The 15,792-nt window shown below is 41.4% G+C and overlaps 1 protein-coding gene across 2 annotated transcripts in view; it reads right to left on the bottom strand.

Annotated features, from left to right (window-relative positions):
* LOC119649874 (intracellular protein transport protein USO1) overlaps positions 1-15,792 on the bottom strand; it is a 124,232-nt gene that overhangs the window by 6,425 nt on the left and 102,015 nt on the right. For both annotated transcript variants that reach the window (XM_038052284.1, XM_038052292.1), the window contains 6 exons: positions 15,478-15,660; positions 9,328-9,459; positions 7,170-7,326; positions 748-914; positions 484-640; positions 261-427 (listed from right to left, as the gene is read on the bottom strand). In XM_038052284.1, coding sequence (XP_037908212.1) covers positions 261-427; positions 484-640; positions 748-914; positions 7,170-7,326; positions 9,328-9,459; positions 15,478-15,660 — 963 coding nt within the window. The remainder of the gene's footprint in view (positions 1-260; positions 428-483; positions 641-747; positions 915-7,169; positions 7,327-9,327; positions 9,460-15,477; positions 15,661-15,792) is intronic.

Here is a 15,792-nt window from a genome sequence, read left to right as displayed (position 1 = left end):
GAATTCTCCTTTTAATACGTAAGTAGGAGAGATGAACACATTACCATTATTATTAACTTATATCTTCTGATTTCAAGTAAATTATTTTTTTTTATAAAATAATAAGAAATAAAAAAATTTACATAAATCCGATTTTTTTATTAAATAATCGATAATCGGATTTCGGGGGAAGAGTTTAAAAGATTAAAAAGGTTCCTTGGTTACTTTCACAAGAACGAAATGTAAAATTTTGAATATAAGAAAAGGGAAAAAACACTTACAAAAATAAACTGCTAAAAATTCATTTTCCTCCAATAATTTATCTAACATTTTTCGATTAACTTCTTCAATTTCATTTTTAATTTCGAAAACATCTTGTGATGTCAGCCATGTGAGAATTTTGTCGTGCTGGTGTAAGTCGCCATCGTAGAGCATTGGAATACGTTTCCTGAAATGATTCATTTCAAAAGTGTCTAAATTTGTCTTTACATCTTTAGGTCATACCTAAAGTAAACCAGTGATGGGATATTGACAATTTCATATTTTTGGGCAGCACTCTGGCTAGTAATCTTCACGAAATCGATTCCAAACATGTCAGCTTCACCATCAATCTCTTCTAGTTCTTGTAAAATTTCCTCGCATTCAGGACAGTCAGTATCATCTGTAAAGAAAATTTTGATGATCAATAAATTATTGTTTGTTTTTTTTATGGTTTCAGCAGTAGATATCTTTTATAGCTTGGCTAGTGATACATGTTTGGATACTTACAGAAAAATACTACCAAAAGCGGTGACTCGTCCATCAATCGCTCCAACATTCGCTCGTTAACTTCTTCAATTTCATCAGCGAGTTCACGGTTATCGTCGTCAATTAGCCACTCTAGAACGGATTGCTCATTTTGTAGATCGCCTTCAAATAGTAGTGGATTTCCGTTCCTACAAGAAAGATATAATTATTTAGTCTCCAGATAGAAAAGGAAAAGAACCATTCATTGAAGAAAAATTGGTATAGTTTTGCATGGCGTTATGAAGTTCTCACTTCGACCGAAGTAAAGGAAGCCGGGTTGAGATACCCGGTAATATCTTCAATTAAATAAAAATGTAGTGGAGTTTAACAGTGGAGAATGCGACTACCATTAGGAGTCAGTGCTTTCCCATAAGGCTATATTAACTATAGAGTAGTATAAAGAACATTATTCGCCCTGCTTCCAGATTTCAGACCGATAGACTATTTGAATCTCTGGCTATAATCTATCGATCCGAAGGCTAGAGATTGTTCCAAGTTTCAATCTCTGTAATCTGTGGGAGCCAAGTGTCACCAAAAGAGTGGCAGTCGATTTCCTTAATATAAGATGCACCAGGAGATCAGCGGACAAGGAGGTAACAAATAATAATAATAATCGTTGGCCCAACAATTAATATTGGATCAGGGCCTTGAAGTGTGTTAGAGCACTTCATTCAAGACTGTAACGATACACTACAGTACACTGTAGGAGGCAATGTGGTCAGCATTGCGCTCGCCCGAGATGATTAGCCTGATTAGATTCAGGTACTCATTTACAGCTGAGTCGACTAGTATCCGACGATTTGAACCGCGACCTTCCGTAGGATAGCCTTGTGCCCTAACCACTCAGCTATCCAGACAAGGAGGTAACAAAGCTTCGGGATGAAATGGGATTCCGAACAAAGCTTTTAAGTTCCTAAGAGCTGGTCCGAATGTCTTACAAGTGCACTTGAATTGAGCATCGATGTGGTCGAGTTGGTTCGGTGTCAGTTTTTCAGTCTTCTCTCATCAGCATTTCGATCTTGTTAGCCAGGACTGGAATTTGTGTTTGCCTATACTCTATCCTGGTCATATGTGCATATGTGCTCGAAGGAGTGTTTCCTGCCCAGTGCAAGATATTGGAATTGGCTCTGCTGCTTCAGCCCTAAAAGGCACCCGGTGTCTCCACTTTATATCGGCCTATATGTCTTTTAGACGCTATGAGGGAGGGGTGTTATACAGGGTGTCCCGCTTGTCATGGGGGAAAAATGGGTGATAGGGTAGAAGAAGTGAAACAGCACCAAAATGGATATCATATTTCAATTTGTTGCCAAACGTGATTTGTTTGTTTTTCTAAAAAATGGGGCTTTCTCCATCGCCTATTCTCTGGTTCCAACAAAGCTATTTCTTCTTCTTCTTTTTCTTCAGCCTTTGTCCCGTTCACAAGCGGGGTCGGCTCGTCGTGATCGGCTTCGCCATTTGGCTCTATCGAATGCCTGATCTGGGTGCAATCTCGAGGCTTTCAAATCCCCATCCAGCGTATCAAGCCACCGTTGCTTAGGTCTGCCTTTTGGTCGTTTACCATCGACTTCGATGTTCAGACCAATCTTTGCAAGTGAATTCTCGTTTGCACGAATTGCGTGACCATACCATTGAAGACGCCTCTCTTGCAACTTTTCCACGATCGGTGCAACCCCATAACGATCGCGGATATCCTCATTTCGGATGTGATCTAAACGTGTGACGCCACTAGTCCAACGTAGCATCTTCGTCTCCATTACCGCGAGACGCCGTTCATTGTCTTTTATGGTCGGCCAACACTCAGAACCATAGAGAGCGACTGGTCGGACGACATTGCGGTAAATTTTAGATTTGAGACGTTCGTTGATACGTCGATCACAAAGGACACCACTTCATCCAGGTTGCGTTAATGCGTGAAGCAATTTCATAACGCAGCTCTCCATTGGCTGATAGCGTTGACCCGAGGTATTTAAATCGCTCAGATCTGGGCAGATCACTGCCGCTGACAGTGATTGTGCCTGTTTCATGGGGATCGGTCGTCAAAAATTCAGTTTTGTTTAAATTCAATCTGAGACCGTGTTGCATGAGGCGATCATTCCATTTTTGAACAAGTTGCTCGAGATCATTTTTGCTATCAGATGCTAAGAAAACATCATCTGCATAAAGCACGTTGGATATCCCGTGTGACGGTGTACATAACAAAGACAAAGAGGAGTGGTGAGAGGGCACTTCCTTGATGAACTCCAACAGAGACACGAAGCGGTTTTGATACACCCGCCATATTTGTATTTTTGATATCACTTTTGGATCCAGCCTAAAATTTCCTGTAAGATAATGAATTTAAACATTCACTGATGTACTTTGGATCCACATCTTAAGAGGCACGAAGGATAGTAGTTTCCTCGCTCTGCAATCAGAGACGTCTTCGAGGAGAATTGTTTATCAAGTGTTCACTGCTTGCCTCTAGCAATAGCTGGTCAAACGAAAAGGAAATCCCCGAGGTTCTCTCGCTATGACAATGCGAATTGTAGGGTATGCCAATCCCTGTCGGCATGGTTTTCTATAGCAGATCGTTTGCACCCGTTGGACAAAAAGTTGTGGTGATCAAGATTTTTTGTAGGATTGTCAGACTTCCTTGACTTAGTGTAGGTGATGAGCCTCTGCTATCTGGCGTCAGCGGCTATCAAGTAGTGCGAGTAGATTCCGTCCTTCATAGCCGCCAGTGGGACGTCGACTGTGCCCACTGTGGAACTGTCAAGGGCGGGGACACATGAAACACAGGGGAATGTGAATTTTAGTGAGTCGCCCAGACGGTTCAGTACGCCTCTGCATTGTTTCACAAACCTGGAAGACGTCGCCATTGATTGCAAGGCCTTAGTGATGGTTTGGTTGTCAGTGAAGTAAATACTTTGATTTACGTTACGTTGAGGCATAATCTTTACCAAATCCTTTTAGCAAGACAAAAATCAAAACAACAACTGAAATAATTGTGGCTACCCATACAGTTAAAATTCGTTCGAAGATAGAATAGGGTCATAGACACGTTTCTTCCACGTTTTAACAAACATCAATTTAATAATATCCCGCAAGAAAAAGGAGGTTTTACAAACTGGATCAAGTCCGGAAAGCGTAATAGGCACGTGATTGGAACGTGCTGCTATAAACCAGAGCCCTTCGTACGGCGGACTTAGTCAATTTCAAGGCTAGTTTCTACGAGTTTGGAGTAACTCTGCACTCGAGATATGAATAATTACTTTAGCCATATCCAGCTTACATACTTATTACAAATGTATATCAGAGCGAGATGAAAATAATTGCCATAGAGCAACTGACCTTTGTAACCGATGTCGAAACTAATATCAACTAAATGTTATTCGAGAACTTCCATTTCTAACAAATGTCAAAACTAAGACCAGCTTCAGAAAGGGTTAATCGAGACCTTTTATTTGATATCTCACATGAGAGCTCCTACCTTTGCACCAAATTTGATGCCAATCGCTGGTACAGTCTCCGAGAAAAATGCGTATGATTGACAGACAGACAGACTGACAGACACCACCTCGTGGATAAATTGGCTATGGAGAGGACATCCAGAAGAAGAAACCAATATGGAAGAAGAAAGGAGAGAAAAAGTTACGGTGCACGGACTTGGAACCTCGGTACGGCCGGCTTTTGGGACAAGCAGGCTCTCGGCCGTCGATATCCCTTGACTGCAGTGCCTCGATGGTGGATTACTTGGCCACTGTTGCTTCGAATACTACAAGTAGCCTGGAGAACGAGGCATTTAAAAAGAGTACACCACTCCCGAGAATGCCTGTTGAAAATACACGGAAAAATGCCCACAAACTGGTCATTCATTGGCCCATAGTGGGGTGACTATACCTGGTCGGAATATGTCGCAGGACTTATTGGTTGATCTATTTAGGAGAAGCTCGACGATCCTGCGATCTCCTCCGAAATCAACGTTGATGAAGGAAGAAAATCAGGGATAAGCTCTCGTTAGCCTTTCTAATGTACACCAGACCATCAAAAACATGGAACGAGCCATTCGGGTTCTGTACCATAGTTCCAAGGGCGAAAAGAATGCTTCCAAGAAATCAAGCGTCACACAGGTAACACAGGTGACACCTCTTCAAAATCCAAAAGGTAAGCTTGAAAAGGGAAGTAGAGAGGGAGCGAACGATTTTTTCGGATCCTCGCAGGACGCGAAAAGGCAAAAGGCCTCTCATCGGCAAAGGGGAAAGCAAACAAAGCTATCAAAATTGTGGAATCTGCGGCGCCAGCTCCAATCGAGGCCAGAGGAAGTAAAGCCCCCAAAAGGAACCAAGGAAGCATGGACCAAGGTTGGCGGAAAGAAAAGGAGGACACATAAAAGAAGATTACGGTCCGAATTAATTATCATCTCCAAAAAAGGTGATATGACTTATGCCAACATCCTCAGGAAGGTCAAATCCAATCGTGGGCTAATGGACTTTGGAGAAAACGTCAGCCGAATCAGGCGCTCCCAACAAGGAGATTTGATACTGGAGCTGAAGAAGTTTCCGGGCAAAACGGTTGAAAATTTCCTCGCCAAGGTGGAGAAGTCCTTAGGAGAACAAGCACAATTACGGGCCAGAAAGCAGGAGATTTTTATACAATGTAAGAACATTGATGAAATTTCGATCAAGGAGGATGTTCGGGACGTCTTAGAAAAACAGTTCGGACCACTTAGCTTGCAAGATTCCGCAATCAGGGAACTGAGGAAGGCATACGGAGGCACGTAAACGGCAACTATAGGCTTACTAGTTGAAGCAGCGTGCGAACTGCTGGCGGCTGGTAAAGTAAAAATAGGTTGGGGCGTTTGCCGACTCAGGGAGCAGGTGTTCCTCAAGCACTGCTTTAGATGCTTGCAATGTGGCTTCATAGCGGCGAAATGCACCGGTGACCGTGACAGGTCAAAAGTTTGCAGAAAATGTGGGGCAGAAGCTCGTATGTTCAGGAAGTGCAAGGCTGAGCATGAATGTATGCTTTGCAAGGAGAAAAAGGGCGTCGATTGTCGGCAGGTTGCAGGCAGCAGCAGGTGCCCAGTATTTAGGGGAGCCTTGAATGCAGTAAAGAAATGAGGTTGATACAAATCAACCTCAACCGCTTTGGGGCAGCGCAAGACCTTCTCTTGCAGAGATCAATGAGACGGCAATATGAGTGTGTGGAAATGTAGCCATTCAAAAAGTGATGGAGTTTCCAGAAGTTAGATTCGTCAGGGCAAAAATAGCTGGCATCTGTATATATATATAGTTGCTATGCTCCACCAAGTGCGACGATAGCAGAATTCGAAGGAATGCTAGGTATGCTAGTCTCGGATGCAAGAAGTTGAAACTCAGAGATCATAGTAGGTGATTTCCACCTGTGGGCCGTGGATTGGAGCAGTCGTACTACGAACACCAGGGGTCGTATCCTGCTCGAGGCTTTCGAGGAGCTTGGTGCATGCCAATACGGGAGTAGTTCGCTCCGCACTATTATACGCGGCACCAGTTTGGGAGGAAGCACTAGCGTGTGAGAGTAATCGGAGGAGCGTAAATATGATTTACCGCTTAGTGGCGCTAAGGGTATGCAGCGCTTTCAGAACAATATCAGGCGACGCAACGTGTGTTATTGCGGGAATGACCCCGATAGACATTCTGGTAAGTGAGACACGCTGCCTATACAAGAAAAGGAAAATGAATCCTCCTGAAAAGGATGCAGAATTCCCAAAGGCGAGAGTCGCTGGAAAAGTGGCAGCAACGATGGGATGACTCGCAGAGGGGTCGCTGGACCCAACTTTGATTCCCCGTATTGAGGAGTGGATCCAATGACGACACGGCGAGATTAACTACCATCTGCCGCAATTTATGTCAGGACATAGTGGTTACGGGAAGTATTTGCACAAATTCAGGCTGGATGATTCTTCCTTTCTTCCTGAATGTGGTAGTACACCTGAGGACCCGGAGCATGTTATGTTCTACTGTCCACGATTTTTCTCAGAGAGGAGAAGTCTGGGAGGGGTAGGTAGGTAGGTATCAGTGGCCGCTCCGAGGAGCCCAATTAGCGCTTTGGTGCGCCGTTTTGATGCTACAAACTCCTAAGACCGTGACTGTTGTTATAAGTCTGGGAGACTCTCTGAAAATCAACCTAAGCTCGCAGAACATCGTCGGGGAAATGGTGAAGAAACTTATTCCCATTACGATAAAATGTCTTTTATGGGATTATTGTTTATAGATTTTACGGAGGATTTTTGAATTTCCGGAGTTCAGGAGCTTTTGCTGGGAGGTTATATTGCAGCTGAAGTTTTTTTCTTAGATTTCAGGACACTCCTAATCTTTACTTGAACTCTCGTAAATAAATTATAACTTTAAAGAAAGTGAATAAAGCCGCTTCCAACAAATATTTACCTGAAGTATACCAAAGCCGGGAATGTTTTGATTGAATATCGTTTTGCTAATTGAGGATCCTGAATTTTAACCATGTGTATACCATATATATCGCATTCATCGTCAATGAGTTCCAAACCTTCCAAAATTTGGTCGCAAATGTTACAGTTGATTTTATCTGGAATATTTGAATAGATGAAATATAATAATATAAAGGATACAAATTTTTTAATCAAGTGTGAATATAACATGAAAAATATTAGTTTATTTAATTTTCATACAAAAATATTGGATAATGCGAGCACAACTAGCTGGTATTTGATGAATTTTCGAATAGAAACAATAATAAAATTTCATTTTACAAAATATTGTGAATATTTAAATTTTGTCGGAGCTTAGAAAAATTTTGAAAATACGCTGATAGAGATATTTGTTTCACGATCTAGTAAATGTATGGAAAATTAGATTTAAAAAATACTTAAACTAACTGAAGGCTCTTTTTGAGAAAGTATATTATTGTATCTATGCTTTCATAGAAAAACTTGCATCTTTTCTCTTCAAAAAAATGCCAGGGCCTATTTTTGTAAGAAACTCATTATTAGATTAAATTTCATGCTTTTAGATAAAATTGGTACATTTAATTTTTTTATATATTCAGAGAAGCATGCAAAAAATTATTTTAAATAATTTCAAGTTTCCATTTCTTTTTAAATTAAGAATTAAGAAAAAACACACAAATGTTTTATATTTTGAAGCAATCTTCACAGCACGTTCTTCAAGCCCAAAATAAGAAAAGTACGGAAATTCGCGTATGAAACTGTTTATTAATTATCATCCAATTATTCCTTGATTTTATTTATTAAAGCTATTTTCAGCTTTAAAGTACCGGAATTTATTTTCTTTATATTAATGCGTGTGCAACAACAATGACGGCGATTATTAATTGCAATTTACATCTGATTTAATAATACGCAAACATTTGTGTACCTTGTCTTCTTATGGCTTTTCTTTTGCGTTCCATATAGGTCTGTATTATCTTTTTAGAGGGCTCCAATGATTTTGTTTTATTTTGTTCTAAGGAAGGTGCGCAAAGGCTTCGACAGTAAGCTGGTGTGTGTGCATGACGTGGATGTGCTAGGAGTAATATAAATAATAAAGTGGTGGGCTCAGATGAGGGTGATAAATGGGAAAGTAAGGGTTGCAACGTGTCCACATATATTATATTATTGGAAGTGGAAAAGTTAAACTACGCATATCCGTGCTTGCGAGAAAATGAATAATTCATTCGAAGTACTTTTTAAAAAGATTGAATGCTGTGCGTTTCTAAATTGATTTGTACATGTAAACACGAAAACGTACTCGCACGTATGAATGCTATCTTTCAAAGGAATTTATCTTTTACATCAAATATAACAAATTTCTAAAAATATCACTGAAATTCAAAATGGTTGTGAACTGAGTTTTTCATAGGAAGTTTGGCATAAGGGAATTTATTGGATTCTTTGAAATTTAACATTAGATGCTGACTTTTGATTATTTATGGAGAAATTTTAGTAATTGTTGTTCATTACAAAATATTGCAATTTATTTTCAAGATAAGTAAATTCGGATAGATAATTTTATCATCCCCTGCAGCGGTTGGAAAATTTGAGTGATTCTAGTAAAGCTCTCATAAAAATAGAATCGTACATTGGGCGCCAAGGTGAATTTAAGAGTAAAGTGAAGGCTGATATCCAATTTTGGCGTTTTCATAGAAAATTCAAATATTAATTTCTTCACTATCAATACTGATGGAAATTTCGACGAACGGAGCAATAAAAACCATTCTAGGTGGCCAGAATTCGTATAAATGAATAGATATTGAATTGGGTTTTTTACGAAAAAGATATACATGCACATTTTGCGATAAAATTTAGTATAAATTTACTGTGCTACATGGGGAGGGTACTATAAAGACCAATACAACAGTCAATATACATACATGATTGTGTGGATGGATGCAGAGGAGATATATGTAAGGATATAACTAAGGTACGATACTAAATTCGAAAAAGCTTCGGAAACATTTCAAAAAATCTAGAAAAAATCTATAAAATAGTCTCAAGGTAAAACGAATTATTTACGATTATTCAAAAATAAGATGTAAAATATATGCTAAGAGATACATAATTGTACTTACAAAAATAGACGGCAAGGTATTGTGTTTCTTCAACCATTGTCTCAAGCATTTGTCTGGTGATGAGTTCGATTCGATCTTCTGTTTTTTGTGTAATCAGCCATTGGAGCACCTCTTCTTCTTCATGTAATTCGCCTGTTAATTAAAAAAATAATAATATTAATAATATGAGATCTATCCACAGTCTCTTCTGCTTTTTCACCAACAATTTTACGATATATATAGATATATAACCTTTGGAAATAGGAAGAGTATAATAACCTGTCAGACTGAGGGCCTCGATTCTGTTGGCGTTTGTTTTTACTCCCACTCTGACTGTCCTCTCTAAGCTAGAGCCGGGGCCTATTATTCGGTGAGCAAACAGATTTGTACTGTGGAATTTGTATCGTGATTTGACGTCGGATACCAGTCGACTCAGCTGTGAATGAGTACCTGAGTCAAATCAGGGTAATAATCTCGGGCGAGCGCAATGCTGACCACATTGCCTCCTAGTGTACCGTTACGGTCTTGAATGAAGTGCTCTAACACACTTCAAGGCCCTGATCCAACATGGATTGTTGCGCCAACGATTATTATTATTATTATTATAAACAGATTTCATCAGTGTAGTGAACGTGTTTGATTAAAAGTGGCAGAGTTCAATACACTTACCTCCCACTCCTCAAAGTCCTGCAGCCAAAGCAGAATATAGAGCCCCAAGAAAATGTAGCAGAAAAAGCATCGGGGACAGAATTCAATCGTAACTAACTTCATTTTGGGCTTCAAAATGATCTGAGAAATTAGTTCGTTAGTTAGTTACGCCATCATATGTCGCCCTATTAGCACTTATTACTATCATCATCATCAATGGCGCAACAACCGGTATCCGGTCTAGAGCTGCCTTAATAACGGACTCCAGACATCCCGGTTTTGCGCCGAAGTCCATCAATCCGATATCCATAAATGCAGTCTGGAGTCCTGACCTACGCCATTGCTCCATATCAGGCCGGGTCTGCCTCGTCTTCTTTTTCTACCATAGATATTGCCCTTATAGACTTTCCAGGTGGGATCATCCTCATCCATACGGATTAAGTGACCCGCCCACCGTAACCTATTGAGCCGGATTTTATCCACAACCTGACGGTCATGGTATCGCTCATAGATTTCGTCGTTATGTAGGCTACGGAATCGTCCATCTTCATGTAGGGAGCGAGGAATTCTTCGGAGGATTTCCCATAAGCCAGCCACGTCCGTGGTGGGTGGGTTTGCCTTTAGGCACTCGTTCGTCTCGTCCTTTGAGCCTTCCTCTTTCTCCTTTCTACCTCGTTCCAGTTCGTTATATATTTTGCCTGTCACGGAAGAAAGTGTAAGCCTGTTCTTTTTTGACCTAGGCATCTCCTCAATTATACTCTCTGGCTTCAAGTTTTTTTCCCGCGTACAGGTTCCTTTCCTCTATCGCGAACTTTGGGCAGTAGAGTGCCATATGCTTTGAATCCTGCGCTGTGCCACTGCATAAGACAATTCATAATTTGGCTGGCATTCAGTGCAAAGCAGTGCAGATACCTCCCGTCAGGAATAGGGCAATGTGCTAGTTGGTCTCTCCACTCGAGCCATAATGTTGAGAGTGAGCCTGTGCCAGCAACATTTTGCAGACTCGTCCCATCTATGGCCTTGGGTGTTCTTGCAATCTGTATGTGTCGCCCCGTGGGTCTCGCTAGTACAGTACATTTATTTCTTCGCCAACGAATGTCGGCTGTAATTATGGTCGTCTCCTTAAGTACTTCCTCATCTGACGTGGCTCTGGCCCATAAACCAAATTCAGTTGCTTCTTTCTTTGAGAGTTTGCAAGCACCTTCGCCTGGATAGGTGTCGGGTAAAGCATAATGGATCACACCACTCCGGCCAAAAGTAATCTTCTAAAATATTTCGGCGCCTTGATATTTGCCAACACTTTTTCAAGTGCCGCGATGATACTAGCTGTCTTTTAGGACGTATCCTCTAAGTGTTTCTGAATCGCAGTGTAATTATCACCTCCAGGTATTTAAAAGCCGGATTAAAGTCGAGTGTATGTTCACCGAATTCTACCACCACGGTGTTTTCTGTTTTTATGGTCCGTTACTAAGACCTCTACCGATTTCGCATCGATTAGAGTCGACCTTCTCCAGCCAGGTCTCTACCGTTCTCTTCGCCACCGTCCCGTAGAGATTCACACATCATCTGAGTGCCTTGGTGCGGCAATTACAGCCAAGTAATCGGCAAAGCAGATAAACCAGAGACTTCTTTTTCTATCAGCTAATGCCCCGTCAATTCCGCCCCATTTGGCGGAATTGTATGTGTTTTTGATATCCAGTGCCAACTAGAGTTGTTTTGCTAGGTTAACCACCGTCCTCATTGCATCCACCGAAAAGTGAGTGCGCGGAAATGCATACTGGTGATCCAACAGATCATCGCCGCCTTCTATGATGCGTAAATTTAACGGACAATAAACAGTAAATTCGTAACCTATTCTTAAAACTACTTAAAGAAAAGAAGTTTAAAGGACCAAGCTATTCTGCATTACAACTTCGACAAATTCTACGAACCGGGGAATGGAAGTAGACTTCGAGCTCCGTGAAGGGTAGCTTTAAAATGTCTGCCTTGCGGGTATTAAAAGACGTAGAACGGCAGGTGATGTCATTAAAGGTGGAGTAGTCCATCAGACACGGGAAACGTTAAAATAATGTGCATACATCCAGGTAGGTACAACACTATTGTAGGAAGATGAGGTTCAGAAAGCGGAGACGAGAGGGATAGTCCACATGAGAAAACTTTTTCTTAAAGAAGAAAGAATGGGTTAATTTACGATGTACATTTTCAATGGCAAGACAATCACAGTTACGGGAAGGTGACCAGATCACGAAGAACTACTCGAGGGTACTCTTCAGGAGGGAATTGAGAAGAGCTAAGGAGGGTTGGATGGAGTCAAAATCAGAGGAGGAGCGAAGTATAAAACCTGACAATTTCGCTGCTCGATTGATGACTTTGAGGCAATGGGTGTCGTAGCAGAGCTTATTGTTCAAAGTAATTCCGAAGTCGAAGTGGGTGAGGATTTAAGCGAGTAGCACATAGAGTGACACTTTCTGAAGTTTAGGGCTAATCCATCAGCAGAGCGCCAACGAACTAAGGTTGGTCATTGATAAAAAATAATAAATGACCCACAATAGATCCTTGTGGGATACTAGAGGAGGGGGAGAAAGACCGGGATGTGACCAGGGCAATAGCTAATTCTCCCTTGTCACGGCCGAATTTCTCGGGATTTCGCACAGTACCGGACCTCGAGCGCACCACCCCCGCAAGCAGTGGTTAGTAGACCCTGCAACCCTTTCCGTCCATCGATCCGCTTCCACGATTCTGCAGTCAGTCGGATCTTATGGCACTCCTCGGGTTGTTGCTGACAACCTGTGTACCACGCAAGAAAAGAGTACTTTTGATGGCCCATCGCTCAACGATATTCTCAGGCGGGTTATTCAGTATATCTGCCGTTCAATCAGCAAGATAGCTTTCTCACTGTTGAGTGAATGCCGGGTTTTACAAGCGGAATTGGGGGGTTGCACCTACCCAGTGCTGCAAGAAGTAGCGGACACAAGCGAACGTGAGCGATTATTAGATGGCGGTAAATGCCAGGGCCTCTGTTGTTATACAAGACAACTCCTAAATTTAGTGCTGATCGCGAAGTGGTCGATCTGATTCCTCGTACGGTGTAGGTCAGTTGAAATTCAGACCACTCACCATGATCACAATATCACCTTTAGGAGGCCTCCCCTGAACTGCCTGTAGTTGCTCGTAAAAAGCATCCTTCTCCACTATATGGGAAGTCTCCGTCGGTGCCCAACATTGTGCAATTGGGATGTGCCTTTTAAAAAAAAAATTAATTTTTTTACGGTCAGTTAACTGTAACGATGAAAAAAATACCGAAAGTTGCTCAATGTATACACATTAAGATAATATAATGATCGTTTAAAAAAAGTTTCCAAGTTTTTCTAGAAAAATTGGGGAAATGACCTATTTGGCGCAACAAGTGAGGTTAACCACTTAATTGGATTTTCTCAATTTAATTCAAACTGTTTATTCAAACTGTTAGTTTAAATTAAATTGAGAGGCAGAGGGTGTGCCGATACTTCATTAAAGAAAACCTTACCAAGGTTTCTTCGTCTGAGATCTGAGGCGGCCGGGCAGCTGCATAACAAGGGCAGGGCCGTTTTCTCCTCCTCCTCACATTGGCTGCACATAGCCGAAACGATCACTCCAATCTTTTCCACATGGTAGTTTAAGGAGCAGTGTCCCGTTAAAAGCCCTACTATGGTTTTCATGTCCTACTTCTTAAGGGACAATAAAAATGCCGCTCTGGCGACCACAGGTTCTTTCATAAGAATTTTTGCCTGCCGGGAAGAGTTCACTTGGTTGCGTGAATCCCTGCAATTTCACCCTTCAGAGCAGAGTTGACAGTGGATTCCAAAAGCTGGTTCTGCCCCCATCATTGTGGATCCAGACTGCCTGACTGTCGGAACAGATTCGAATGGTGCGACCAATGAAATAGCATATATATCCCACTGGAATATGGTCGTCATTTTTCCGAGGGGTCGGGCCAGTTCTAACATATAATCGGATTCTCCCAGAATACCCATGCGCCCGATCCACCCTACATGATTTACCCGTCGGTGAAGATTATTAAGTCTGTAATCTGGAAAGGGTCATGGTCATTTATCCACCATTCTTCTCTTTTGGTGATTACGACAGTCTATATCTTTTTAGATCGGCTGGCATCAGAACCACCGGATGTTTGTCAAGGAATTTCGAGATGGACGCATGACCGTATGATTGGCCGCCTTTCCACCCTCCAATACTATCGAGTCTATATGCGTCATTGGCTGCTTTTCGTTTCACCTCCAAGTGAATAGGGGGGGGGGGGTAGATTTAGGATAGCTTTATGTGTCGCAGTCGGCGTAGTACCCATTGCTCCAGTAATACTTAGGCAACCAAGCCTCTGAATCTGCGTTAGCATCTTCCTGCTGTTAGCAAAGTCCAGTTTCGGCCACTGGACGATGCCTAAGGCGTATTTTTTTTGAGACACCGTCTTTTTATTTTTGCCGTGAGTTCATGGCCACTTAGGAATGTGTGTATCCCTTATGAGCTGATCTACTAGTTTTTCTAGTCCTTTTAGTAGAAAGAACGTTAGGCTGATCGGTCGGAAGCTTTTTGCGTCTATGTATTTGAGTTTCCCTGGTTTGGGAATGAATAATACCTTCACATCACACCAGTTAATTGGAATATAAACGTGTGCTAGGCGTGCACGGTATATATTCCGAATATGTAGGCCCGGGGCATCCATTCCCTCTATTCTATATCCATCTTTAACGTTGGAAGCTTTTTCAGCACAGCTGGACTCCGCTGCCCTGGTAACATCTCAGCAAGAAAATGAGGAATTGAAAATAATCTTACAAGCTAGCTTTGCTCTGTAGTACCAACAACTGCAATTTCCCGAATCAGAAGTAGTGGCTTGTTGACGACATAACAGTTTGTTGCTTCAGTATTAACGCGGTGATGCAATTGTTCAAGCAAAGTTTGAAAGGTCCATGCCGATTGTTGAAGTTGGTTGGATAACGTTTCAATTACCCGTCATATTGCAGCACCACTATTTTTAATCTTTGTGACGGCTTGAACATGTTTATTCCTATATTATCATCATATCATATACTGGAGGGGTACATAAATACTGACTCACATATGTTCATGATCACCTGGTATGGCACACCACTATGAATTACAACTCATCAAGGTAGACAGTATAAGCCAGATATGGCTTATGGAGCAATATAACTCAGGGAAGAGGTGGGACAGCGTCTGATGAGTGGTTTCTGCCCTGGGCGAAACCGCATGTCATCTATTTTTTTAAAAAAATAGTTGCTAGCCTAAAACAGATTAGTCCCGTGGACCGAAAACAGTGGGAGAATTGGTCCATTAGGCCATCAAATGGAGAGATCAGGACTCTTTTAATCCCAAAACAGAGGCATTTACTTCGTCGTGACACCACCTTCAGCCTGTAAAATAAGTCCTTGGGCTGATAAAAACCCACATAAAGCTATTTGGCTGACTTTCCGCTTGCCTTGTTACATTCATTGAATTTACAAAACTTACCTTCAAAAACATTTGGAACGCCTTGTTCGAAATAAACTAGTGCTGGATAATTGTTGACACCATATTCTTCGGCAACTGAAAAATCTTTTGTTTTCACAAAGGTAATTCCGTGCTTATCACAATCATCATCAATATTTTCCAACTCCTCCAGAACTTTGGTACATTGTTCGCACCCGTCGGCATCTATAGTGAATAAAATTGGAAAAAATATTAAATTCCTTGAATTAGAAAAATATTGAAAATATTCAGGAGGTAAGGATTCAACACACAAATCTAATAAAACATTTAACAAGCACATTTACATGTTAGTTACTT

The sequence above is a fragment of the Hermetia illucens genome, chromosome 1 (assembly GCF_905115235.1).
Source record: "Hermetia illucens chromosome 1, iHerIll2.2.curated.20191125, whole genome shotgun sequence".
NCBI classification, from domain to species: Eukaryota; Metazoa; Arthropoda; class Insecta; order Diptera; family Stratiomyidae; genus Hermetia; species Hermetia illucens.
The sequence above is the reverse complement of the archived record's forward strand: the minus strand, read 5'-3'. Positions and strand labels throughout refer to the sequence as shown.